The 26,481-nt window shown below is 37.1% G+C and overlaps 1 protein-coding gene, 1 non-coding gene and 1 pseudogene across 6 annotated transcripts in view; 2 read left to right on the top strand and 1 right to left on the bottom strand.

Moving 5' to 3' along the window:
- The window catches only part of FANCI (FA complementation group I), a 76,560-nt gene that overhangs the window by 24,391 nt on the left and 25,688 nt on the right, over positions 1 to 26,481 (top strand). For all 5 annotated transcript variants that reach the window (XM_033402838.2, XM_033402837.2, XM_049705418.1 and 2 more), the window contains 9 exons: positions 534 to 660; positions 4,596 to 4,685; positions 5,333 to 5,469; positions 7,522 to 7,702; positions 9,131 to 9,218; positions 16,834 to 16,964; positions 17,424 to 17,494; positions 18,572 to 18,686; positions 20,226 to 20,348. In XM_033402838.2, coding sequence (XP_033258729.1) covers positions 534 to 660; positions 4,596 to 4,685; positions 5,333 to 5,469; positions 7,522 to 7,702; positions 9,131 to 9,218; positions 16,834 to 16,964; positions 17,424 to 17,494; positions 18,572 to 18,686; positions 20,226 to 20,348 — 1,063 coding nt within the window. The remainder of the gene's footprint in view (positions 1 to 533; positions 661 to 4,595; positions 4,686 to 5,332; positions 5,470 to 7,521; positions 7,703 to 9,130; positions 9,219 to 16,833; positions 16,965 to 17,423; positions 17,495 to 18,571; positions 18,687 to 20,225; positions 20,349 to 26,481) is intronic.
- On the bottom strand, positions 14,327 to 14,399 carry TRNAE-CUC (transfer RNA glutamic acid (anticodon CUC)). The gene has a single exon. It is a non-coding gene; the product is annotated as a tRNA-Glu (tRNA).
- LOC105748433 (YEATS domain-containing protein 4-like) lies at positions 23,465 to 26,476 on the top strand (annotated as a pseudogene).

Here is a 26,481-nt window from a genome sequence, read left to right as displayed (position 1 = left end):
GGTCACCTAGGGAAATCGTGAAGAAAAGAGAAAGAAACCCAAGATTGAGCTCAGAGGCATTCACCATTTAAAGGGAGGATGAGCCAGCACAAATAATTAAGAGGCCAGTGACAATGCCCCAGAAGCTAAGAGAAGAAAGTGTTTCAAGAAAGAAGGGGTCAACTGTGTCAAATCTGCTGAGGCTTTAATTAAGATGAAATTTGGTTATTGGTTTTGACAGTGTACAGGTCATTTGATTATTCTTGCAAGGGCTACAAATAGCATTGGAAAGGGAGGTTAGGGAGGGGACAGAAGCCTAATTGAATTGAATTGAACTGGGAAGAGGTAAAGAAGTGGAAATAATGACTGTAGACAGTTCTTTCAAGAAGTTTTGTAAAAAAGGAGCAGAGAATGAGACAGTAGATTTTGTACTTTGTGCCTGCCTCCAGTGATCATATTAGTTCAGCTTGAGTTTTTCTGTTTGTTCATATGAGCATATGCACTGTTGTCTCTTTCCCAAACTACAGCTCATACCGTTCTGTTGAATCTTTTAGGCTGTTGGATTTTGTTACTGTACCATCAGGTGAACTTCGTCACGTGGAAGGCACCATTATTCTACACATTGTGTTTGCCATCAAGTTGGACTGTGAACTAGGCAGAGAACTACTGAAACTCCTAAAGGTAGCCCCACACTCTTAAGGAGATCCAGGATCTCTTTATGAAACAGGGATGTTTGAACTCAAGCCTCTTTTATGCTGGTTAATGACAGGAAACAAATACATAGAAATATTGTAGAACTACCCTGGGTCTAGAGGATCTCTTTTTTTTTACTTTGAAAGTGGAAGATATATGATATCACTACATTCTTAAGCAAGTTCTGTTTTAAAACCATACCTTAAGTGTTTTAGTGTTTAAAAAGAAAAAAAAAGGTGAAGACTGTTCAGCAGGAAACTCAAAATTTAACCTTAACTCCATTATTCTATGAGCTTCAGTCTTGACCTCTGTTTCCGTATTTGTGAATTGGGGAAATTGCCTATTTCTAGTAATATATTGTGAGGTTTTGTGAAGCTAAGTCATTCATCATTAAATATTTGTGAAGTAGTAAGATAAAAATTAGAAATGTTTTGAACTCTTTTTAAGTATTTTGCTACATTTACCTTATCTCACTTTCTCACAAGTATAGATTTTTTTCTGAACCATTTAAAAGAAGAAATCATGACCCTTCAATGCCTGAATACTTCCACAGATGTCTCCTAAGAATAAGGATTAATACCTTTTCATTGAGTTTTTTGAAGCATCCAGCCCAGTTTTCTTGTGTCTCTCATTGTCAGATTTGTCTTTTTCCTCATGATTAGATTCAAGTTAAACATTTTTGGCAAGAATATGTCATAAGTGATGTTGTATACTTTCTCTTGTTGGGGTCAGCAAACTTTCTCTAAAGGGACAGACACTAACTATTTTAGGCTTTGCAGGTGATACGGTCTCTGTCAGTGCTACTCAGCCCTACTGTTGTAGCAGGAAGGCAGCCAGAAACAACACATAAATGAATGACTGTGGCTGTGTGCCAATGAAACTACATGGGCACTGCAATTTGAATTTTATTTAATTTTCGTGTGTCACAGAATATTATTCTTCCTTTGATTTTTTTTTCCCCTCAACAATTAAAAAAGTGAAAATCAGTCTTAGCTCATGGGCTGTACAAGATTAGGTGATGGGCTAGATTTGTCCCAGAGGCTGTAGTTTGCCAACCACTATTCTATTGCATTATGTCAGAAGCCTCATAGTATCAGGCAGTCTTAGCCAAATCATTTGATCAAGACAATGACCATCAGGTTTCTTCATTTGCAAAGGTATATGTTTCCCTTTGTAATTAGAAAGTAATCCATGGGATCATAATTCGAGGCATGCGAAAATTCTTTTCCTCAGCAACCTTTCACACAGTGGATTTTGTTTTCCCGTCTACTGATGATTCTTGGCCTAAATCACTAATTATACTCGGAGTTGCAAAATAGTAGAATTAAGATTAGAAAATTTTAATTCTGTCATTCCTTCTACATTATTAGCTGGTTTTCTTCTGTGAAAAGAGCCACCCCCCATTTTTTTGGATATTGTTATGCAGCCAATGAACCTTTTAAAATTCAATCTGCTCGTATGCAGTACCCAAAGTGACCCATATTTGGCTAATTGGATCCTTGAGGTAGGCTTATGTGTCCTTCTAACATGGCCCCATTAGTCTTTGAGCACTTCTGTGGCATAAGCTATCCAAGACACACTTGTACTTTCCTTACCCGATCCTGATTTCTCTAAGGAGCCTTGGGTCCCTTTTGTAGGAAAGGATATTTAAAGACCATGATGTGGGAACTAGCCTTTGAAGCTCCTTTGTCTTCTCTGTATCTGTTCACTCTTCTTTTTATTTAGGTTTACAGTAACTATATTATTGATCTTTTCAAAGAACCAGCTTTATCGACTGTTTTATATTTGTTTGTTGGTTTTCTGTTTTATTCATCTTTGATTTTATATTTATTCCTTTTTTTCTTTTTTTTAATTGATTAATTTATTTGTTTTTATATTTGGCTGTGTTGGGTCTTCATTGCTGTGCACAGGCTTTCTCTAGTCAGCAAGCCAGGGCTACTCTTCATAGCAGTGCATGGGCTTCCCATTGTTGTGGCTTCTCTTGCTGCGGAGCACAGGCTCTAGGCGTGCGAGCTTCAGTATTTGTGGCACACAGACTCAGTAGTTGTGATGCACGGGCTTAGTTGCTCTGCAGCATGTGGAATCTTCCTGCGCCAGGGATCAAACCCGTGTGCCCTGCATTGGCAGGAGGATTGTTAACCACTGCTCCACCAGGGAAGCTGTATTCCTTTTTTTCTTTTGTTTCTTGTCATTTCTTTCAGGGCTCAAAGATCTATTTTTTAAGCTTTATTGAGGTGCAATTTACATAACATAAAATACACCCATTTGGGGCTTCCCTGGTGGCACAGTGGTTAAGAATCTGCCTGCCAATGCAAGGGACATGGGTTCAAGCCCTGGCCCAGGAAGATCCCACATGCCGTGGAGCAACTAAGCCCGTGCGCCACAACTACTGAGCCTGAGCTGTAGAGCCCACAAGCCACAACTGCTGAGCCCACGTGCCACAACTACTGAAGCCTGTGCGCTTAGAGCCTGTGCTGCACAACAAGAGAAGCCAGGACGATGAGAAGCCCACGCACTGCAACAAAGAGTAGCCCCCACTCACTGCAACTAGAGAAAGCCCACGCACAGCAACGAAGACCCAACACAGCCAAAAAAAAAAGAAAAAAAAATACACCCATTTTAAGTGTGTAATTCATTGATTTTTCATAAGTTTACCTAATTGTGCAACCATCATCATAATTCAGTTTTAGAACATTTTCATCACCTTGTAAGATCCTTCATGCCTGTTTCTATAGATTTACCTTTCCTGATTTCATATAAATAGAATCATACAATATGTAATCTTCTGTGTTTGGCTTCTTTCATTTAGCATAATTTTCGAGGTTTATCCATGTTGTAGCACTTACAAGTATTTCATTCCTTTTTATTGTTAAATAGTATTCCGTTGTATAGACATATCCATTGTTTAGCTGTTCACCAGTTGATGGACATTTGAGTTTTTACTTTTTGGCTATTATGAATAATGCTGTTGTGAACATTCACATGCATGTCTTTGTGTGGACATATGTTTTCATTTCTCTTGGGTAGATACCTACAAGTGGAATTTCTGGGTTATGTAATACATTTATGTCTCTCTCTCTCTCTCTCTCTCTCTCTCTCTCTCTCTCTCTCTATATATATATATATATATAATTTTTTTCTTGGCCATACCATGTGGCATGTGGGATCATAGTTCCCTGACCAGGGATCGAACCTGCGCCCCCTGCAGTGGAAGCACGGAGTCTTAATCACTGGACCACTGGGGAAGTCCCATATGTTTATAATTTAAAGAAACTACCAAATTGTTCTCCAGAGTGGCTACATCATTTTACATATCCGTCAGCACTGTATGAGGGCTCCTGTTTATCCACATCCTGGCCAACATTTGTTACTGTCTTTTTTTTTTTAATATACCTATTCTAATAGCTGTGAAACAGTATCTCATAGAGGTTTTACTTTGCAGTTCCTTAGTGACTGATGATAACCAAACATCTTTTCATGTGCTTATTTAGTTGTTCTGATATCTTTGATGAAATGTCTATTCAGATCTTTTGCCCATTTTTTTTATTGTGACTTAAAGAGTTTTAAGAATGCTTTGTATATCATAGATACAAGTCCTTTATCATGTATGTAATTAGCAAATATTTTTTTCAGTCTCTGGCTTGTTTCATTTTCTTAATGGTGTCTTTTGAAGCACAAAAGTTTTGATTTTTAATGAGATCCAATTTATCAGTTTTTTCTTATATAAATTATGTTTTTGTTATTGTATCTAAGAAATCTTTAATCCAAAGTCTTGAAGATTTCCTACTGTGTTTCCTTTTAAAAGTTTTATAGTTTTAGCTCTTATATTTAGGTTTCTGATCCATCTAAGGACTTGTTTTTAAGTAGGATATATTATTCTTTTCAGATGTAAGTTATGACTCCTTTTTGATTTATTGTTCTAGGCAGGACAGCAAGGAGATTTCGGTAGTATATGTCCTTTCAGCATTGCCCTCTTCCTCTCTGTAACAAGAATACAAAGATTTGAGGAACAGGTATTTATGAATGACTTTTTGGTTCCTTCTGTAGTTGATAAAGTGTACAATAGTCTGTTTTTTTTAAATTATCTTTTCCTAAACAATTCCACTCCCACCCTGCCAGCAGCATATTCCCCTATAAGAATGTAGGCCCACACTGTTCTCTGTGGGCTGCTTGAAGACTTCTTCAGATACTTGGTTTATACCTCCACTTCCTATTGTGTGGTAAGCCAGGTGGCGAGATGGGAATAAGAGTGGAAACATCACACAGTCCAAGTAGCAAGAATGGGAAGTTTAGCTGGGTATTCATTGCAATTGTATTATGTTGTAGCTTTCTAAGAAACTGTCCCTGATCAACTTGAAATTAATGAGAATCTGTTATTTGAAAGAATGAAAATATAAAATCCTTTACCCTTTTTTCTTACATGTGTTTCTCTGGTTGTGGGTAATATTGATTTTTAGCCCTTCTTCTCTCAAGGAAGACCTGTCTTCAGCTCTTTTAAGTTCCCACTGAAAGTCATAATTTTTGTATCATACTCATCAGTGAAACAGTTGTCATAGGGATATGAGTGTATGGCAGCAAGTAGGAACAGTTACAGGGTTAAGATTCTATAGTATGGGCTATCATTTTTTGCTTCATTTTCCTATTTCTTTCATTATATTAGGTATTTGACCTTTTAAAGTCTTTGGTTATAAAAAGCTTTAAGGATCTTCAGCTTCTCCAAGGCTCAAAATTTCTTCAGGATCTAGTTCCTCATAGATGTTGTGTTTCAACCATGATCTTGGAAGTGGTAAAGAATAGGTAAGTTCATGAACCATAAGGTTCATAGGGTATTTAGTGTTAAGATCAGAAGATCCTTGAATCCCAAGGGCTGAGTTCTTGGCCACCTTGATAGCAAGGATACAAAACTGAAGTAGGTACCTTTGCTCCTTTCATGCTATTTCCTTTAATGCTATTACTACTCTATTGGCCTGAGTCTTCATTGGCTTTTTAGGTGAGTAGAAAACTGAGTTTTATTTACTTTAACTGTTGGGAGTTTGGGACTGATGGATGGAATTGAATTAGCAGTTTTAGACAATTAAATTATTAGCAGTTTTAGGCAAATCCATTTTAAATCAAATTGAAAAAACTGGTAACCATCCTGGTTGTTACTTTCATGTTTAATGTTGTATTTCAGAATATACGTTAGCTGTTATAACGGTCTTTACTGTGTCATGCTTTGTCTGTGGTTTGTCTCCATGGTTTGCTATATTTAGCTCTATTGGCATACTTTGTGTTTACCTGCAGATACTTAGAGGTGCAGAACATTAATGTACTAGGAAAAAAAATCACCTATGAACCAATAAAACTTCCAGGTTATACTTACCTCCCCTGTTTACCAGTCATGTATGAGCTCTTTCATGTTACAGATAAACATTTTGTAGCAAACCGACTACAACTGTCTCCTCCCTCCAAGATGGTAACTTTAGCCCACAGCAAACATTTCTCCACTTCATTCTTGTTGAGATTATTAACAGACTATACTTATTTAGACTTCATAATTTTACTGGTTTCTTTGTTTACATCTTATCTTTTGAACCTCATACTTTTCACTTGGAGATATGCCATAAGTATATATTTTTTGCAGTAATCCTTTCGGATATGGTTTGTGGATAGTAAACTTTTCATATCTGACAATGTCTTTGTTTTGCTCTTCCACTTGAACAGAAATAGTTGGACGAGGTTTAAAATTCTGAGTTTATAATCAGTTTCACGTTGTCTTTTTGCATCTAGAATTGCTGATGAAAAGTCTGATGGTTATCTGATTCTTGTATTATTTTAGATAATCTGTTATTTTTCTTCATGGGAACTTTTAAGACTTTATTTTTATCCTTTATCTTCTGAAATTTAACACAATTTGTGTTTATGTAGGTTCCTTTTTAATTCATTTCTGTTTGGTAATTGGTGTGCCCTCTCACTGTAAGGAGTCATGTCTTTCCTAAACTCTGTAATGATTTTCTTCTATTTTCTTTGAGTACTGTCTCCCCTTTTTCTCTCTTATTAACTGTTGGAATTTCTTGATCTGTGTGCTGTATCTCTTAATTTTTCTTTCACGTTTTTCATATTTTTGTCTTTTTGTGTCAAGTTCAACAAAAATTCCTTAGCTCGCTCTTCTCAATAATTATTTCTTCAGCTCTGCCCATTTTATTCTTAGGTCCATTTATTGAGTTTTTCACTCTATCCGTCATGTTTTTTATTTCCAAAATTTCTAATTGGTTCTATTTTCATAACAGTTCATTTTTTGTTTCATGCTATAATACTCTTTCTTATTTCTCTGAGGATATTCATTAGACTTTTAAAATCTTCTCTTTGTTCCATTAACCTTTTCCCTTAGCGATTAGTTGTCTTCATTGAGTTTGGTGCTTCTCTTTCGTGGTGATATTGTTTTCTTGTATTTGGTGGTTATTGCTTATCACCTTATTATCGTTTTTGATATTCCCCATTAGTTTGTCTGAGAGTGCTGTATCTTTTAACACATTCTGCCTCTGTGACTTGAGGATAGTGGTAGGGTGTACCAAGGGCTAATCTTCTAGGTGTGGCATTGCCCTAATCCTCCAGCATGTTGTCATCCTCTCAGAGTGCTGCTCTGCTTCATATGTTTTTTAATGTTCTGTAGTTTTTGGATTTTCTTGGTGTTCTGTCGGTAGAGATTGCTTGCCTACCATTCCCATTACTGTTCATTAAGAAATTCAGAATTTATGTGGAGTGTTGGTTATCCAGGTCAAGTTTGGGAAATACGTAACACGGCAGAGAATATAGAGGTAAGGTATTTTACTAAGTTTTTCTTCTTAACTAAACTTTGTTTTCTTGCAGTGTTCACAGTTGGGATCATGTTACTCAGGGCCTGGTAGAACTTGGCTTCATTTTAATGGATTCCTATGGGCCAAAGAAGATTCTTGATGGAAAAACTATTGAAGCCAGCTCAGGTCTTTCTAGAATGCCAAACCAGCATGCATGTAAGCTGGGAGCTAATATCCTGTTGGAAACTTTCAAGGTGAGACTCTAGTTTAGCAACCATTCCCTAATAAATAGGGCATTAACTTGGGAGTCTGGGGGACAGGGCAATTTGAGTATGTAGCAGTTTCCCAGAACAGAGATTGGGATAGTAATTGAAACATTATAGACCCAGTTTGATGGAATACTTACTTTCTCACTCTTTATTTATATGAGATTTTCATTTATTCTAATTTCTGTTCTTCCTGACCATGTTTTAGAAGTTTGAATATAAGTTAACTTCCTCATGATTTCCTCTTCTTCCTCTAGCAGTAAATCATTTCTGGGTTTTTAAAATTCCCTTATACAAAAAATAATCTTTTAGGTTGCTGTAGAACATCAAGCTTGAAGAATCATTCTTAATGGTTCATTGTTTTTGAAGAACCAAATTGGGGAATTTACAATCTTTTAATTCATTACCATATTATGGCTATCATCTCAATCTTAATTTCTGAAATAGCTTTCAAAAATTCATTTCAAGTTCAAAAAAGATCATATCTGAGACTAAACAAATTTGCTTTGCCAGTGATTTCTCTAAGACATCTTCTTTACATTCAGTTGTTCACTGTATCTACACAACAAACGTATCTGCTGAAAATGTTATTTGGAGGCCAATTTAAATGTAAATCTGATGTTCTGATCCAGAACCATGAAGTGAATGTCATATAATAGTCCTTGAGAGTTGTGTATTAGATACATATGACTCTCCTTAACCATAATCTGATTAAAAACATTCTTAGAATAAGAAAATGGTTTTTGTTTTTAAATTAATCTTTTTTAAAACTAAGAAGGTTCCACTTGATTTCACACAAATGTTGGCTTTGCCAAGGTATCTATAGAATATAGAATTTACTAATAATCAAATTATTAGTCCAGGGTCTGAAAGTAATTAGTCTGTATCCCAAAGTTATCAAGTTCAGGTATGAAATTTAACTAAAATTCAAGTAAAAATTCAAAACAGGTTGTTTTTTAGGCAGTTGCTCTGCTTGTAGAAACTGAGGAAGGGCTTGGTGAAGATTTTCTAGGTTTTCAGAAATTTTCATGGGCTTTTAAATTTTAAAATAAAAGTTGTGCATACTGTCAGGAATATGGACGTTGGCATGTAATAGATACCTAGGTAGAATTATTCCTGTTTGATGCTGGACCTTATATGTAGCAGTACTTTCATATGATTTCTCTTTTAGGCTAATAAAAGTTTGCCCTGCTAATGAATTGTCTGAGCACAGAATGAGGGTAGAATTGAGTGATTCTTTCCCGATGATTCACATTATATTTGTCTTTGAAATAAACAGTCCAGTTTTGCCCATATTCAAACTATTCTTTTTTTTTTTTTTTTCAAACTATTCTTTAATCTGCCTAACATGCATTGATATAATTGTAAGCTGAAGGTCACCAAGGAATATTTTATTGGTTCTTCTGTTCTTTTTAGATCCATGAGATGATCAGACAAGAAATTCTGGAGCAGGTCCTCAACAGGGTTGTTACCAGAGGATCCTCCCCCATCACTCATTTCATAGGTATTGAACTTTGGAAGGGTGGATAAAGTTGTCAGGAACATTTTTATTTAAATGTCATAACGCTTTTGGTTCTGGAAAAAAATGTAATGATACAGTAGATTGACATCTTTAATGACATCTTTGATTATGATGCCAGTAAAACATAAATGCATTTATATTGTCTATGGTTGTCAAGAAGGAAAAGAGCATATAACTAATGAGTGAACTTCTGTCTTGCATCAACTTTCTCTCTTTTTTGTTTGAATACTTCTCAGGTGAGTGCTGTCCTTCTGCTGTCACTCAATGACTTCCCGTTCTCTTAACCCTTGACATTCGTTTTTTGTTTTTTTGTGTTTTTTTTTGGCGGTACGCGGGCCTCTCACTGCTGTGGTCTCTCCCGTTGCGGAGCACAGGCTCCGGATGCGCAAGCTCAGCGGCCATGGCTCATTGGCCCAGCCGCTCCACGGCATGTGGGATCTTCCCGGACCGGGGCACGAACCCGTGTCCCCTGCATCGGCAGGTGGACTCTCAACCACTGCGCCACCAGGGAAGCCCTAACCCTTGACATTGTGACTTCAGTACTGGTCTCTTTGGTGACCTCTGAATGTTTTGCTCTTTTAATACCTATATCCTAATGTCTAAATCCACTGGTCTTTTCTTAATCACCAACTTTCTTAATTTCTCTATCATTCTGCACTGTTTACAACTCCCCTGAAGTTGATAACTGTAATAATTTGCATCTTATCCTGCCTATGATCAGTTTTTTTTTCTTCTTTAGTGATTCCTTTTCTTTCTTCTATCCTTAAATGTCAGGGTTCTCCAAAGCTCTGTACTTGACACTTCATTCTACTTTTTTTCTTTCTTTACAGCTTTATTGAAGTATAATTGAGGTACAACAATGTCCACATATTTAAAGTATAACAGTTTGGTAACTTTTGACATACATATACACCAGCGAAACAGAAAGTATCACCACAGTCAAAATGAACATATCTATCACCCACAAATGTTTCCTGGTGCCTCTTTGTAATTTGTTCCTGCATCCCTCTCTTCCTTCCCATCTCTCATCTCTAGTCTGGTCTGCTTCCTGTCACTATAAATTTAAAAAATTTTATGTAAATGGAATCCTACAGTGTGTACTCCTTTTTTTTTCCTTTCTTTTTGGTCTGACTTCTTTCACTCAGCATAATTCTTTTGAGATTTTTCTGTAGTTGTCACACGTATCAATAATTGATTTCCTTTTTATTGTTAGTATTCCCTAATACGGATATAACCACAATTTATTTATCCATTCACCTGTGTGCAGGTTTTTAGGTTGTTTCTAGTTTGGGGCTATCACGAATAAAGCTGCTATGAACATTAATGTGTAAGTCTTTCTGAGGATGTATGCTTTCATTTCTGTATGGAAACATGTTATAGTGGAATGGGTACACCATATGGTAGGTGTAGGCTTTATAGTTTTAAGAAACTGCCAGACTATTTTCCCCAGTCGTTGTACCATTTTACATTCCTATAAGCAGTGTTTCTAGTTGCTCCACATTGTGACCAACTCTTGGTATGATCAGTCTTTTTAATTTTACTCATTCTAATTGTGTTTTTGTTTGCATTTCCTCAATGCCTAATGATATATTGAACATTTGCCATGCTTATTTGTCATTTCTATATTTTCTTTGGTTAAATGTCTGTTCAGGTCTTTTGTCCATTTAAAAAAATTGAGTTGTTTCCCTTTTTATTACTGAGTTGTAAGAGTTATTTATATATTCTAAATACAAGTCCTTTGTCAGATATATGTTTTGCAGATATTTTCTCCTGGTCTGTGGTTTGACTTTTAATATTTGTAACAGTGTCATTTGAAGAACCAACATTTTTAATTTATCAGTTACCAGTTCATCAGTTTTGTATAGTTCCTGCTTTTTATGTCATGTATTAAAAAAATCTTTGCCAAACCCAAGGTCACTAAGATTTTCTCCTATATTTTCTACTAGAAGCCTTATAGTTTCAGCTCTTATACTTAGATCTGTGATCCATTTTTGTTAAATTTTGTATAGGATGTGACATAACAAGGTTCATCTTTTTGCTTAAGGCTATCCAGTTGTTCCAACACAATTTTTTGAAAAGATTATCTTTTCTTCATTGAGGTACCATGACATCTTTATTGAAATCAACTAACCATACATGTGTGGGTCTATTTTAGGAATCTGTTCTATTCCAGTGAGCTATGTGTGTGTTATGTCTTGATTGCTATAGCGTCATAATGTGTCTTAAAAGCAATAGTGTAAGTCTTTTAACTTTTGACTATTCTAGGTCCTTTGCATTTCCAAATAAATATTCTAATCAGTTTGTCAGTTTTTATAAAAGGTCTCAAGTTTTGATGGAGATTGCCTCAAATGTATGGATTAATTGGGGAGAGAATTGGCATCTTAGCAATATTGAGTCTTCTAACCCACGAACACAATGTATCTCTCCATTTATTTTACTTCTTCAATTTCTTTCAGCAATGTTTTGTAGTTTTCAGTGCGTGGATCTTGCATATCTTTTGTCGATCCCTATTTCATTTTTTTGACACTGTTGTAAATAGTATTTTTAAAATTTTCAATTTCTGATTGTTGATTGCTGTTGTGTAGAAATAGTTGCTTTTTTAATATTGACCTTATATCCTGCAACCATGCTAAACCCACTTATTAGTTCTAGTCGCTTTTTGGCAATTCCTTAGGATTTTCTACATAGAAATCACGTCATCTCCAAATCTAGACGTTCTTGATATCAGTGATATGTCTTTTTTCTTTTTTTCTTTACCGGTCTGGCTTAGAAGCTTGCCAGTTTTACTAATCTTTGAAAGAATGAGATTTTAGTTTGAATTTTCTCTTTTTTTTTTTCTTTTTTCAATTTCACCAAGTTCCGCTTTTCATTATTTCCTTCCTTTTGCTTGCTTTGGGTTCATTTTGCTCTTTTAAGTGATTGAAAAACATCAAAAGAAGAATATATCATGATACATGAAAATTTTAGACTTTAGAGTTCATAAAATATAGTATTATTGGAATACAGACATGCTCAATCATTTATGTGTTGTCTATCTTGCTTTTATACTTTACCAGCAGAGTTGAGTTGATGTGTATATATATATATATATATATATATACACACACACACACACACACACACATACATACATATACCAACTCGTGATATATATATCTATCTCACATGACCCATTAAGCCTAAAATAGTTATTGGCTGGCCCTTTACAGAAAAAGTGTGCCAACTTCTGGTCTGTTATATTTACCTAGATATTGATACTGCTAATTTTTCCTTCCTGATGATTGAAGTTTCCTTTTGTTTGTGTGAAGGGTTTTAACTACAAAATCCATTCTTTTAATAGAAGTAGGGCTAGTCAGGTTATCTGAATCTTCTGGGTGAACTTTGGTAGTTTGTGTCTTTCAAGGAATTTGACCATTTCATCTTAAGTTATCAAATTTATTGTCATGAAGTTGTTCCGAGTATTCCATTTAATGTCTGTAGGATCTATATTGATTTGCCCTTTCTGACTCCTAAAAGCCATAATTTGCATCTTTTCTCTTTTTCCTGATTAGTCTAGCAAGAGGTTTATCAATTTTATTGATTTTTCTCCAAGAACCAGCTTTTGGTTTCATTGAGTTTCTCTGTTGTTTTTCTGTTTTCAGTTTTATTGATATGTGCTCTTTTTTGTTTTGTTTCTACTGCTACTTTGGGTCAGTCTGTGCTTCTTTTGATTAAAAGCATATGTCATTAATTTGAGACCTTTCTCTTTTTTTTCAATAAAGCATTAAACTATAAATTTCCTTCTAAACGTTGCTTTAGCTGCATCCCATAAATTTTGTTTTTTATTTTCATTCCGTTCCAAATACTTTTAATTTCTTTTGTGATTTGTTCTTTAACCAGTGGGTTATTTAGAAGTGTGTTGTTTAGTTTTCAAGTATTTGTAGATTTTCCAGGTTTTCTGTTATTGATTTCTAATTTGTGGTTATAAAACATACTTTGTATGATGCGAATTTTAAAAAATTTATTGAGACTTGTTTTATTCTCAGAATATGGTTCATTTTGATAAATGTTCTCCATGCTATTGAAAATAATATGTATTCTATTATTAGGTAGTTTTCTATAAATCACTGAATTCAGATTATTCAAGTCTCCTGTGTCCTTACTGATTTTCTGTCTACTTATTCTGTTAACTATTAAGAGAGGGGCGTTGAAATCTCTGACTTTGTATTTATAGAAATGACTGTCTGTGCCTTTCAGTTCTATCAGTTTTTGCTTCAGGAATTTTAAAACTCTATTATAGGGCATAAACATTAAGGATTGTTATGTCCTCTTTGTTAATGGATCCATTAATTGTTATGAAATGACCTTTTTTTCCTGGCAATATTATTTACTCTGAAGTCTACTTTGATATTAATATAATCTCTGCAGCTTTCTTTTTATCAGTGTTAACATGGTATATTTTTTCCATCTTTTTAGATTTAACTTATTTATGTCTTTATATAGTTAACTTGCGTTTTATTATAGACAACATACAATTGTGTTTTACTTTTTTTAATCCAATTTGACAGTCTCTGACTTTTAATCAGGGCAGGCCATCTACATTTAATGTGATTAACATCCGGCTATTTGTTTTCTACTTTGTCTGTTTTTTGTTCCCTTTTTCCTCTTCTCCCTTCTCTTTTTTTTTCTTTTTTTTTTTTTTTTTTTTTCGGTACGCGGGCCTCTCATTGTGTGGCCTCTCCCGTTGCAGAGCACAGGCTCTGGACGCGCAGGCTCAGCGGCCGTGGCTCACGGGCCCAGCCACTCCGCGGCATGTGGGATCTTCCTGGACCGGGGCACGAACCCGTGTCCCCTGCATCGTCAGGCGGACTCTCAACCGCTGCGCCACCAGGGAAGCCCTCTTTAGTCTTTTTTACTTTGTGTTTCATTTTAGATAGTTTTTATTGCTGTAAATTCAGATTCCCAAATCTTCTGCAGTGATCTTATCCATTAAAATTTTCATTTTTAGATGTTTGATTTATGTCTTCCGTATCTTCCCTGTCTTTTTTTTTAAACATGCTTCCCTGACCTATTTTTTTTTTGCTGTGCCACATCTTCTTGCAGGATCTTAGTTCCCCAACCAGGGATCAAACCTGGGCCCCTGGCAGTGAGAGCACCAAGTCCTAACCACTGGACCACCAGGGAATTCCCTTCCCTTACCTTCTTGAACATATATTTATTTTAGTTCTTTTAATGTCCTTGTCTACTAACTCTTATCATTGTGTAATTTCTGATGTTTTTATTGATTTATTTCCTCGTCGTCATGAGTTGTGTTTTCCTGCTTCTTTGCCTGATGAATAATTTTGATTGGATGGCAGATACTGTGAACTTCACATTGTTAATTTGCTGGATTTTTTTTTCCTTCGAATATTACTGAGCTTTAAGTTTCTTGGAAAGCATTTAATCCTTTTTATGATTATTTTTATGTTGTGTTATATAAGACCAGACAGTCTGTAATCTAGGGCCAACTTGGTGCTACAATTAAAGCAATGCTCCTTGTATATTATGAGGTGTCTCCACTATGGATGTTGTGAATATAAACTATTTCCTGTCCTTTATGACCTCTGAGAATGGATTTGCCTACTGCTTGCCTGTGATTTTTTCCCTGACATAGATTGTTTTTTCATACAGATGCACTGACTAGCATGCAGCTAACATACAAGGGGAGCTACCTGCACATCTCCAGGGCCCTCTTTCCATGCAGCTCTTTCCTTTCTGGTACTCTGCCCTATGAATTCTAGCTGCCTTAGCTTTCCTGAATTGTCAACTCTGTCTCTGTAACTCAGGAAGACTGCTGGATTCTGAGTTTCCCCTCTCTGTGCTACTGCCTAGAAACCCTCCAGGCAGTAAGATGGGGCAATTATTATAAGCCTCTCCTCATTTATTTCCCTTCTCTCAGGGATCATTGTCTGTACTGCTTCTTGTCTGGTGTCTGAAAATTGTTGTTTCATGTAATTTGGCTTATTTTCTTGTAGATGTTTAAAGTGGGAAGATAAATCTGGTTACTCTTACTCCATCTTGGTGGGCAGTGTCTGTCCCTCTTTTTATATATTATCTTACTTGCAGATATCGTACCACTTCTCATGATTTCAGTTATTTTGGTGGGGTCTTTTGTGGGCATGGCTCCCAAATCTTTATGTCAAGACTCTCCTCTTTCCTTAGTTCACTGCTTCAATGACTTCATTCCTGCTGGATATTTCCATTTAGTATTTTTTTTCCTTTTATTTCAAATGCAATACTGTTGCCTTCAAACAAATTCCCCTTTCCGTTGTCCCTGTTTCTGTTATCTGAAACACGGCTCTGAGTCTCAGAGGCTAGAATTCCTTTTAATCTTCTCAAATACACTTGGTACCTAAGTTCTTTCATTCTTTCCGTCATACTGTTACCTCTTTCTTCTTTTTTATACCCTCCCCCACACACATACACCCATTGCCTAATTCCCAGTCTTATAACCTTGCATTTAGACTACTACCACAGCTTCCTAACTGGTTTCCCTGCTTTCTTTTTTCTCTGCAGCGATTCTGCCTGCAAATTGCCGCCAGATCAGTATTCCTAAAATACCACTCTGTCATTCAAAACTCACTAATACCTCCTTTCATAAATTACCAGCTCTTTATCCTGGTATTTAAAGTCCTTGATGGAATTCCCTGGCAGTCCAGTGGTTAGCACTCAGTGCTTTCACTGCCATGGGCCTGGGTTTGATCCCTGGTCGCAGAACTAAGATCCCAGAAGCCACGTGCCACGGCCAAAAAAAGTCCTTGACAATTTGATCCAACCTACCTTTCCAGCATTAACTTCCATTATTTACTTTTCTGAATGCTTCACCCTGTCTCCACAGATTTCCCCACCATCCTCTGAATATGTCTTACACTTGCCTTTCCTGTACTTTTACTCGTACTTTTCCCTTTAAATATAATAGTTCTTTCCAGTTCTTTGTGCATCTAAATGTTACCCATCTTTTAGAATCCAGCTTAAATTCCTTCTTCTCTTTGCTCTCCTAAAGCACACCATCTCATAATGATCTCTTCCTTTGCGCTCCTGTTTAAACTCTCTCTTTACCATTTGCTAGACAATAAACAATGTTTGGAATTATTAGATTTTTGGTATCATTCTATTCTTTCATTCTTTTAAAATATTTTTTTCTTCACTTCCAGCTAAATTAACATTCTTGAAGGAAGAGAGACCAGGTTTTGTGCTTTTGAATATTCCTTATAGGACCATATTATTATGCTTGCATATAATAGAAATTCATAAATATTTATTGATTTATTTCAGTTTGGAAATATGAAGACAATGTATACTACTTATTCAGGCAGTATAATGGGTTTCTTCCTTTCTTTTAGACAGTTTAATTTTTGTAGTCTTACACTATCACCAGAAGAAATTTTACAAGTATCCTGGTTACATTGACCTTAAAGTCTTAATACATAGAATCAGTAGAAATCTATGTTGCAGTGTACTTGACTTATTTGAGAAAGAAACAAAAAACTTTTTACCATTTCTTTCTCCATTTTATGTTCCTTTTATTTGAAACGTTTTTAGTTATTTGAGGCAACTGATTATAGATTCTGTTTTTCAGACCTGCTTTCAGATATCATCATGTATTCACCCTTAGTTCTTCAAAGTTGTTCTTCTAAAGTCACAGAAACTTTTGACTATTTGTCCTTTCTGCCCCTTCAAACCGTACAAGGGCTGATGAAGGCAGTGCAGGTAAGTCTTGACTCCTAAAGAGCTCACCACAACTGAGGTTGAACTGCCGAGTGGAGGTCTGATGTATTTCTTACACATATACATGTAAGAAATACTGTTTTCCTTGATTCTAGAACATAAAACTTTCTATTAAAATAAAGTCTATTTTCCAAGTTTACCCCCTCTTCATAGTGCTATTCTCTCTCCTTTGATTCAGTTTCAAGTTAGTGAAGTAATTGAAAGGCTCTTAGGAAATTATTAATTGAGGACAGTAGGTTTAAAGGTATTCACAACTAGTTTCAATTTAGCATTTCAAAATATAAAATTGTCCTTATTACTAAGTGTAATAAACAATGCAACTTGTTTATAAAACAGAGCCAAACTTTCTTATAAAAGCCAAATGGTAACAGTATTGAGTAGAAATGTGCTAAGGCTAATAAACAAATTGCTGTTTTTACCTACTGATTCTTCCTCTTTCAGCCCCTTCTAAAAGTCAGCTTGTCAATAAGAGACTCCTTGATACTTGTCCTTCGGAAAGCTATGTTTGCCAGGTATGTAGCCTCCCATGAGATCTGAGGAAGTGATGCTTTCTAATGTTACTTAGAGTCCTCTCTGCAGTCATCTCTAGTACAACCTATTCACAGCAGTCATGCAAATTCCTAACCCAAACTTAGAGATGATAATACCATCTCCTAAAGATACTATGAGATGGGTAATATGTGGGAAGCATTTGTTACTTTAAGGATAAGATACCAAATTAATACCACATTGGCCATATTATAATACACTCATGGATATTCAGAGGAGCAACTAGTAAGTAGCCATATGCTGTTTATCCCTATTCTAGAATTGACAGTTTGTTGTTACTCCTTACCCAAAAGCATGTCTGATAGGCCAAGGTTGTATATTGTAGCATCTATAACATGCATTAATCATTGAGCCTCAGTGAGATGAATGTATCATTTTTCTGGATGGAGGGTTTATAAGGCACCAAACACTGCACTCCTCTATGAAGAAAGGAAGTGCTCCTTTAAACTCAGAGAAAATCAGCAATTTCCTTTGCTATATTTAGTACTTACATTTGAGTTATCAACCCATTGTACAGCCTTTCAGCACTCTTGTTCTCATTTCCCTCATAGACTTGTCAGCAGGATAGAAGAAAGTATAGATAGTGCCAGAGGTTAAGTAGATAATGCAAAATTCAGCTGAATTCCTATACTACTAATTGCTGTGAACAGCCGATGCCTTTTTTTTTTTTTTTTTTTTTTTGCGGTACGCGGGCCTCTCACTGTTGTGGTCTCTCCCGTTGTGGAGCACAGGCTCCGGACGCGCAGGCTCAGCGCCCATGGCTCACGGGCCCAGCCGCTCCATGGCATGTGGGATCTTCCCAGACCAGGGCACGAACCCGTGTCCCCTGCATCGGCAGGCAGACTCTCAACCACTGCGCCACCAGGGAAGCCCCAATGCCTTATTTTGAGTATATAAATTCAATTTATTTTGCTCTGTGCTTCATTGTTTATACATATTCCTTTCCTGTACAGAAGTAACTGAATTTTTCTGACCCAGAAGCCTATTCCTGTGAAATCAGTACTGTTTGGTAACTTCTTCTCTGTCTATTCCTGAGCTAGGCAGCTTGATGCCCGAAAATCTGCAGTTGCTGGGTTTTTGCTGCTCCTGAAGAACTTTAAAGTTTTAGGCAGCTTGTCGTCTTCTCAGTGCAGTCAGTCTATTGGAATTAGCCAGGTAAGGATTTTTTTTCACACCAGCTTATAGTGTGTGCACTGATGCAGGAGCTGATGATGTGCAGACTCTTTTCTTTTACTCCTTTTCTGGTTGTACAAATGATCCTGAAACTGAGAGTCTGATGATGATGATGATATCAGCCAACACTTTTTAATGGAAAATTTGCTGTGTGTTAACTGTGCTTTTCAATATGGTAGTCCCTAGCCTCAAGGTGGCTGTTGAACTGAATATTGATTGAAATGTCGCTAGTTCAAATTGAGTGTTGCTCTGTGTGTAAAACACACTGGATTTTGAAGACTCTGTGTGAGATAAAAGAATGTAAACTATCTCGTTAATAATTTTTAATTTTGATTATGTGTTGAGATAATATTTTGGCTGTGTTGGGTTAAATAAAATATTAAAATTAATTTCACCAGTTTTTTTACTTTTTTGATTTGACTACTAGAAAATTTAATATTATATATGTGGCTTGCATTTGTGATTTGTATTGTGTTTCTACTGGACAGCACTGTGCTAGACTCTATGCTAAGTGCTTTACATTTATTTTCTCATTTAATCTTCACAGCAATTCTCTGAGGCTAAATACTGTTATTGTCCCCAGTTTTAATAGTTTATTTACTTTGTACATCTATTAAAACCTGTAACCTGAGAAAACAAAACATTTTACAGTAACGTGATAATCTAGGTTTTGCAGCAATAAAATTGTCTTTGTCATTTAAATTCAGTAATATACGATTTATAATAAGAGACGTATCTGTTTACTAGTTTCATTAAGAATCCTTTATTGCTCTGGTATAACTATACAAAACTTTTGTTTATAACATATGGCATAGATTAAATATTAGGAACACTGGGTATCATTTATGTATTGTTATTATCCCCAATTTAAGGGTAAGAAAACTGAGACTGAGAGAGGTTAAATAACTTGCCCAAGGTGATATGGCCAGTAATGGGTAGAACTGGGATTTGACCTCAGTCAGTATTAACTTCCTCACTAAGATGCCTGAAGTGAGGATTAGGAGTTCTTGGTCTATAATGGCTGAATTTATTATATGACTCAAACAAGCAGTGTTATTCTTTGTCAAGTCCATATCTGAAGAAAATAACTACCTACCCCTAAACCTCTCAGGAGTTCACGGAACCAAAAATAGCTCAATTCTTCTAGCTATTGAAGACATGTAAGGAAGTCTTTTAGACCTTTTATGTAAAATCAAGTTTATTATGACTACTGAATTCTAGAAGCATGAAATAATCTGTGTGCCTTCCTAAGCAGGTGACATTGCCAAGGAAAATCTTAAGGAATAAGGAAGAGTTAATTTTTTTAAGTGCTTGAAAATTCTCTTAGTCCAAACTAGAATAAGAGTGATAACTTATCATGGCCTAATAATGATTATAATATCTGCCTCAGTCCTGGGTTTTGGCATATGGGGAAAGCTAAATGTAAGGTTCTTTGACCAAGTACATCAGCTCATTTTACCCCCTTAATAGAAACTACTTACTCTAGTAAGATAGACATGAACTGGCCTCTCTTCTTTTCAGGTCCATGTGGATGTCCATAGCCGTTACAATTCTGTCGCCAATGAAACCTTTTGCCTTGAGATCATGGATAGTTTGAGGAGATGCTTAGGCCAGCAGGCTGATGTTCGACTCATGCTTTATGAGGTAAATCAGCAGAGTGAAGAGATGTAGTACTTCCCTCCCCAACTCCGCTAATAATCCTTTTAATTTTAATAATTTTTTTTCTGATTATCAAAGTACAGTAAATATGCTCTTATTTAATGCAGTTAGGACCAGTAGTTAGTGATGATTAGCCAAAAAGTCGTTTAAGGTGAGGAATCATAAAGAATAGTTAAAACACCTTAAATGTTTTATTTTAATTTGAAATATTTAAATGTACTGTTAATTTACCAGTCTTTTGCTTTAAGGCCAAGTCCTTTTGGTTTTGAGTATGAGTCTGCCATTTGGAACTTCCTGTCTCTCAAACAAACCATAACTTTAATGTATTGCCTATAATTTCAAGTTTTTGCTTATGTAAAGTAGGATAAAAACTTTAAAACACTTCAGATACAGTCTTAGTATAGAAATCTTCTAGATATGTTCAGTTTTTCCCCTAAGTTTTTAGAATTGTCTTACCCCTAACTCATCAGAAATTGGTTTTAGAGATTTACTTTTATTAAATCTTTCCAAAACATTCAACTTAGTTTTTATGCAAACAAATTCTCGTTTTTTTGTTGTTGTTGTTTTTGGCCATGCCACATGGCTTGTGGGATCTTAGTTCCCTGACCAGGGATTGAACCTGTGCCCTCGGCAGTGAAAGTGCAGAGTCCCAACCACTGGACGGCCAGGGAATTCCCAGAAACAACTTCTTTTTCATTTTGCACTTGGTTTCCGACAGTTTACAGAATGTCTGATTAGATCACATAATTAACAATGATGGTACAATTAGCAAAAACTGAGAGAACAAGTATTACTACTGACTTGTGATTAGGATATAATTCAGCCAGTGGGAACAAAAGTTTGCAGTCATGAGGGATTGCACTATGATTGCTAGCATTTAGTATGCTGTGTACTTCAGCATACATATTTCATAGGATGGAGAGCATTAGATGATCTAGCAAGTAGATTAAGTGGAAGTCATTTCAGAGAACAGCTATTGTAATACTTTTATTTGCCCTTTTTTTTTTTTTTTACTAAATTTATTTGTGGCTGCATTAGGTCTTCGTTGCACGCGGGCTTTCTCTGGTTTTGTCGAGCAGAGGCTACTCTTCCTTGTGGTTTGCGGGCTTCTCATTGTGGTGGCTTCTCTTGTTGTGGAGCACAGACTCTAGGCACGCGGGCTTCAGTAGTTGCAGCATGTGGGCTCAGTAGTTGTGGCTCATGGGCTCTAGAACACAGGCTCAGTAGTTGTGGCGCTCAGGCTTAGTTGCTCTGCGGCATGTGGGATCTTCCGAGACCAGGGCTTGAACCCGAGTCCCCTGCATTGGCAGGCGGATTCTTAACCACTGAGCCACCAGGGAAGCCCCTATTTGCCCTTTTTAAAATAACATTTATTGAGCTACAGTGGTTGCAAGGCACTGTACCAGACATCGGATTTTTCAGGTTTATTGTAGAAAATACAGAAAATACAGGATTTTTTTTTTTTTTTTTTTTTTTTGCTGTATGCAGGCCTCTCACTGTTGTGGCCTCTCCAGTTGCGGAGCACAGGCTCCGGAAGCGCAGGCTCAGCGGCCATGGCTCATGGGCCCAGCCGCTCCGCGGCATGTGGGATCTTCCCGGACCAGGGCATGAACCCGTGTCCCCTGCATCGGCAGGTGGACTCTCAACCACTGCGCCACCAGGGAAGCCCCAGGAAAATATTTTTAAATATATTATTACTAATCCCAGCACTCATATATGTATATTTATACAAAATTGGAATCATAAGATTTATCTAGCTTTTATCTCTTAATATTATGTTGTAATATGTATTTTCCTATTTCATGAAATGTTCTTTGACACATAATTTTTAATGCTAAAAAGTGTTCTTTGTGTATACAGTGATTTATTTAACTGTCCTGGGTCATTTCTGTTGTTTCCAGTTTTTCACCATGAGTGTTGTTGTACCTGAATATTTGACCACATTGCTGGGTTAAAGATTAGAACATTTTAAAGTGTACTGGCATACTCTGGCAAGCATTGAATTTTTATAATAATTAAAAATATCTTTGTTCAACATTCATTTGTGGTAAAACTCTCAGACGCTCTTAGCAAACTAAGATTAGAGGGGAATTCCTCAACCTGATAAAGGGTGTCTATGAATCCTACATCTGATATAAATAGTGAGACACTTAATGTGTTTCCCCTTCGATCAGGAACAAGGATATTTGTCCTCAAAATTTTTATTCTGCATTAAAGTGAAGGTCTGATCCAATGCAGCAAGGCAAGAAAAAGAAATAAAGGCACACAGATTTGAAAGGATGAAGTAAAGCTGTGTTGTTCACTTAGTGTACATAGACAATACCAAAAAGTCTGTGAAAAATGAGTTTAGTAAGGTCGTATGCAAGATCAGTAACCATGCAAAAATCAATTATAGTTCTATTTTCTAGCAATGAACAGTTTGAAATTGAAAGAAAGCAATATTTATAGTAGATAAAAAAAATACTTAAGGATAGATTCAACAAAATATGCACAAGATATGTACACTTGAAGACCTCAAAATAGCTGAGAGACATTAAAGAAGAATTAAATAAATGGGGAGATATGCAATGTTCACAGATGAGAATGCTTAATATTGTTAATGTTTTTAAGTCTCAGAAATATGTGTAGATTCAATGAAATCCCAGGCTCTTTTTGTAGAAATTAAGAAGTTGATTGTAAAATTTATGTGGGGCTTCCCTGGTGGCGCAGTGGTTAAGAATCCTCCTGCCAATGCAGGGGACACAGGTTCGAGCCCTGGTCCGGGAAGATCCCACATGCTGCGGAGCAAGTAAGCCCGTGCGCCACAACTACTGAGCCTGTGCTCTAGAGCCTGTGCTCCACTACAAGAGAAGCCACTGCAATGAGAAGACAGTGCACTGCAACGAAGAGTAGCCCCCGCTCTCTGCAACTAGAGAAAGCCTATGCACAGCAACGAAGACCCAATGCAGCCAAAAATAAATAAATACATTTTAAAATGTATATAATAATAATAAAATTAATGTGGAGTGTAAACCACCTAAAATGAACAAAACAACTGAACAAGTATAAAGTTGGTCAGTTAAGGTTTTTCTTTTTTTTTTTTAAATTAATGTATTTATTTTTTGGCTGTGTTGGGTCTTCATTGCTATGCACAGGCTTTCTCTTGTTACAGTGAGTTGGGGCTACTCTTCGTTGCGGTGCAGGGGCTTCTCACTGCAGTGGCTTCTCTTGTTGTGGAGCACGGGCTCTAGGTGGACTTCAGTAGTTGTGCCACACGGGCTTAGTTGCTCCGTGACATGTGGGATCTTCCCGGACCAGGGCTCGAACCTGTGTCCCCTGCATTGGCAGGCGGATTCTTAACCACTGCACCACCAGCGAAGTCCCTGGTCAGTGGAGTTTTCACGGAAATCCGAAGTAATTCAGTGGAGAGAGGATGGTCTTTTCAACAAACGGTGCTGGAACAATTGTTTGTTGTATTGGGGGTCCCCAAAACCACCTCTGTGTTTAAAGATTTCTTTAGAAGGACTGATAAAACTGAGCGTAAATTTGTTCTCATGGCTGAGATTTAGAGTTAAAGGATAGAAAGCAAAAAACAGCAGAGGCGAGAGGCAAATAGGGTGAAGTCCACAGGAGACCAGGTGCAAGCTTCTAAGAGTCCGCTCCAAGTGAGATTGCACAGGATGCACTTAATTCTTCCAGCAAATGAGTTGTGATAACGTATGCAAAGCATATTCAAATAAGTTGTGATAACATATGCAAAGCGTATTCTACTAGGGAAGCTTATTAGAGAGCACTCAAGGCTTTTTATTGGCAGCTGGTCACATAGGCACCCTTACTTAGCACGTACCAAAATTCCTAACTCCCAGAGGGAAATCAGGTTTTCAGCATAAACTATATTGTTTGTACAAACAGTTTAGGCACAGTAAGCTTCTCATTGTTTAGGGAGTTTTATATCAGTATAGGAAAAAACTGTTTACCAGCCAAATTCCCAGCCACCAGCCAAGGGCCAACTTTGGAAGCAGACCTTTCTAAGGATAGCAATATCAGACCACTGTGTTAATGATAACTCTTTTCTGCACAGTCATCCATATTCAAAAAAAAAAAAATCGCAATCTTATCTACCTCCAAATTTTAAAAATTACCTTGTAGCCGCCACCTTTCCCGTCTTGCGTGGGGCTGAATGGGCTTCCGTGACGCCCTCTGCCGTGAGGCGTTGGTGATTCCTCAGCACCCTGAGCACTGCTGACTCGTCTTCCTTCGGCCAGAAACCCTCCTCCTTGGGCCCGCGCGGGAGGAGCACAGCGGCGAGTCCGCTGGCCCCAGTCTCTTTCCCTGGCAGCGGCGGCTTCTTCCGTAGGACAGTATGTTCAAGAGAATGGCCGAATTTGAACCTGACTCCGGCGGGAGAGTGAAGGGGGTTACTGTCGTTAAACCAATAGTTTATGGTAATGTTGCCCCATATTTTGGAAAGAAAAGAGAAGAGGATGGGCACATCCATCAGTGGACAGTATATGTAAAACCATACAGAAATGAGGATATGTCAGCATATGTGAAGAAAATCCAATTTAAGTTATATGAAAGCTATGGCAATCCTTTAAGAGTTGTTACTAAGCCTCCATCTGAAATTACTGAAACAGGTTGGGGTGAATTCGAAATAATCATCAAAATATTTTTCATTGATCCTAATGGAAGACCTGTAACCCCGTATCGTTTATTAAAGCTATTTCAGGGGCTTCCCTGGTGGCGCAGTGGTTAAGAATCTGCCTGCCGGGCTTCCCCGGTGGCGCAGTGGTTGAGAGTCCTCCTACCGCTGCAGGGGACGCAGGTTCGTGCCTCAGTCCCGGAAGGTCCCACATGCCGCAGAGCGTCTGGGCCCGTGAGCCATGGCCGCTGAGCCTGCGCGTCCGGAGCCTGTGCTCCGCGGTGGGAGAGGCCACAGCAGTGAGAGGCCCGCGTACCACAAAAAAAAAAAAAAAAAGAATCTGCCTGCCAATGCAGAGGACATGGGTTCGAGCCCTGGTCTAGGAAGATCCCACATGCCACAGAGCAGCTAAGCCCGTGAGCCACAACTACTGAGCCTGCACGTGTAGAGCCTGTGCTGCACAACAAGAGAAGCCACGACAATGAGAAGCCCGCGCACCGCGATGAAGAGTAGCCCCCGCTCGCCGCAACGAGAGAAAGCCTGCGCACAGAAACGAAGACCCAACACAGCCAAAAATAAATAAATTAAAAAAAAAAAAAAAAAAAGCTATTTCAATCAGACACCAGTGCAATGCTGGGAAAAAAGACAGTGGTTTCAGAGTTCTATGATGAAATGATATTTCAAGACGCAACAGCAGTGATGCTATAATTATTAACAACAACATCTCGTCAGCTTACCTTAGGAGCCTATAAGCATGAAACAGAATTTGCAGAACTTGAAGTGAAAACCAGAGAAAAATTAGAAGCTGTGGGGAAAAAAACAAACTTTGAAATTGCAGAGCTTAAAGAGATTAAAAGCAAGTCGTGAAACTATAAATTGTTTAAAAAATGAAATCAGGAAACTCAAAGAAGATGATCAGACAAAAGAAATACAAATGGTTCTGAAGAGAACTCGTAAGTGAAACTAAAAATAAGGTGGAGTTTAAAGGCGAGATGGACTACAAATACTGCGATGTTTCTTAGAGGAACTGCACATATAGTTGTCAGCCATAGATTTCTCAGCAATGGGGTCAAAGTATTTGTACTTTACAAGCAATCTTTAATGTGAAATATATCTGTATAATGCTGTATAGGCATTTTATCAACCCATTTCGGGGTAGTTCTGTGATACTAAGCACAATTTTAAAACATTTTTACTGCATTGTATGTATAACTTACCCTTTGGACAGACATCAAAATTTCATTATAAAGTATAACTTGTACAAATTTTGTACTTCCCTAGTAGTTAAATTCATGGTAAAATTAATGTGTATATTTAATTTCTTAAGTTCTTACCTGCCCCAGTCCCAACTCTTTTGTATCTGATGTGCCCAGTAAGCACTCAGTAAATGTAGTTTACAGATGCTGGGGAAAAAAAAAAAATTACCTTGTAATGGATCATAGACCTAAATCTGTTAGGATATTGTTGTTCATTTATTCATCAAAGAGCTTATTTGTC

The sequence above is a fragment of the Orcinus orca genome, chromosome 2 (genome assembly GCF_937001465.1).
Source record: "Orcinus orca chromosome 2, mOrcOrc1.1, whole genome shotgun sequence".
Lineage (NCBI taxonomy): Eukaryota > Metazoa > Chordata > Mammalia > Artiodactyla > Delphinidae > Orcinus > Orcinus orca.
Note: the sequence above shows the minus strand (reverse complement) of the source record. Positions and strands in the feature narration are given on the sequence as shown.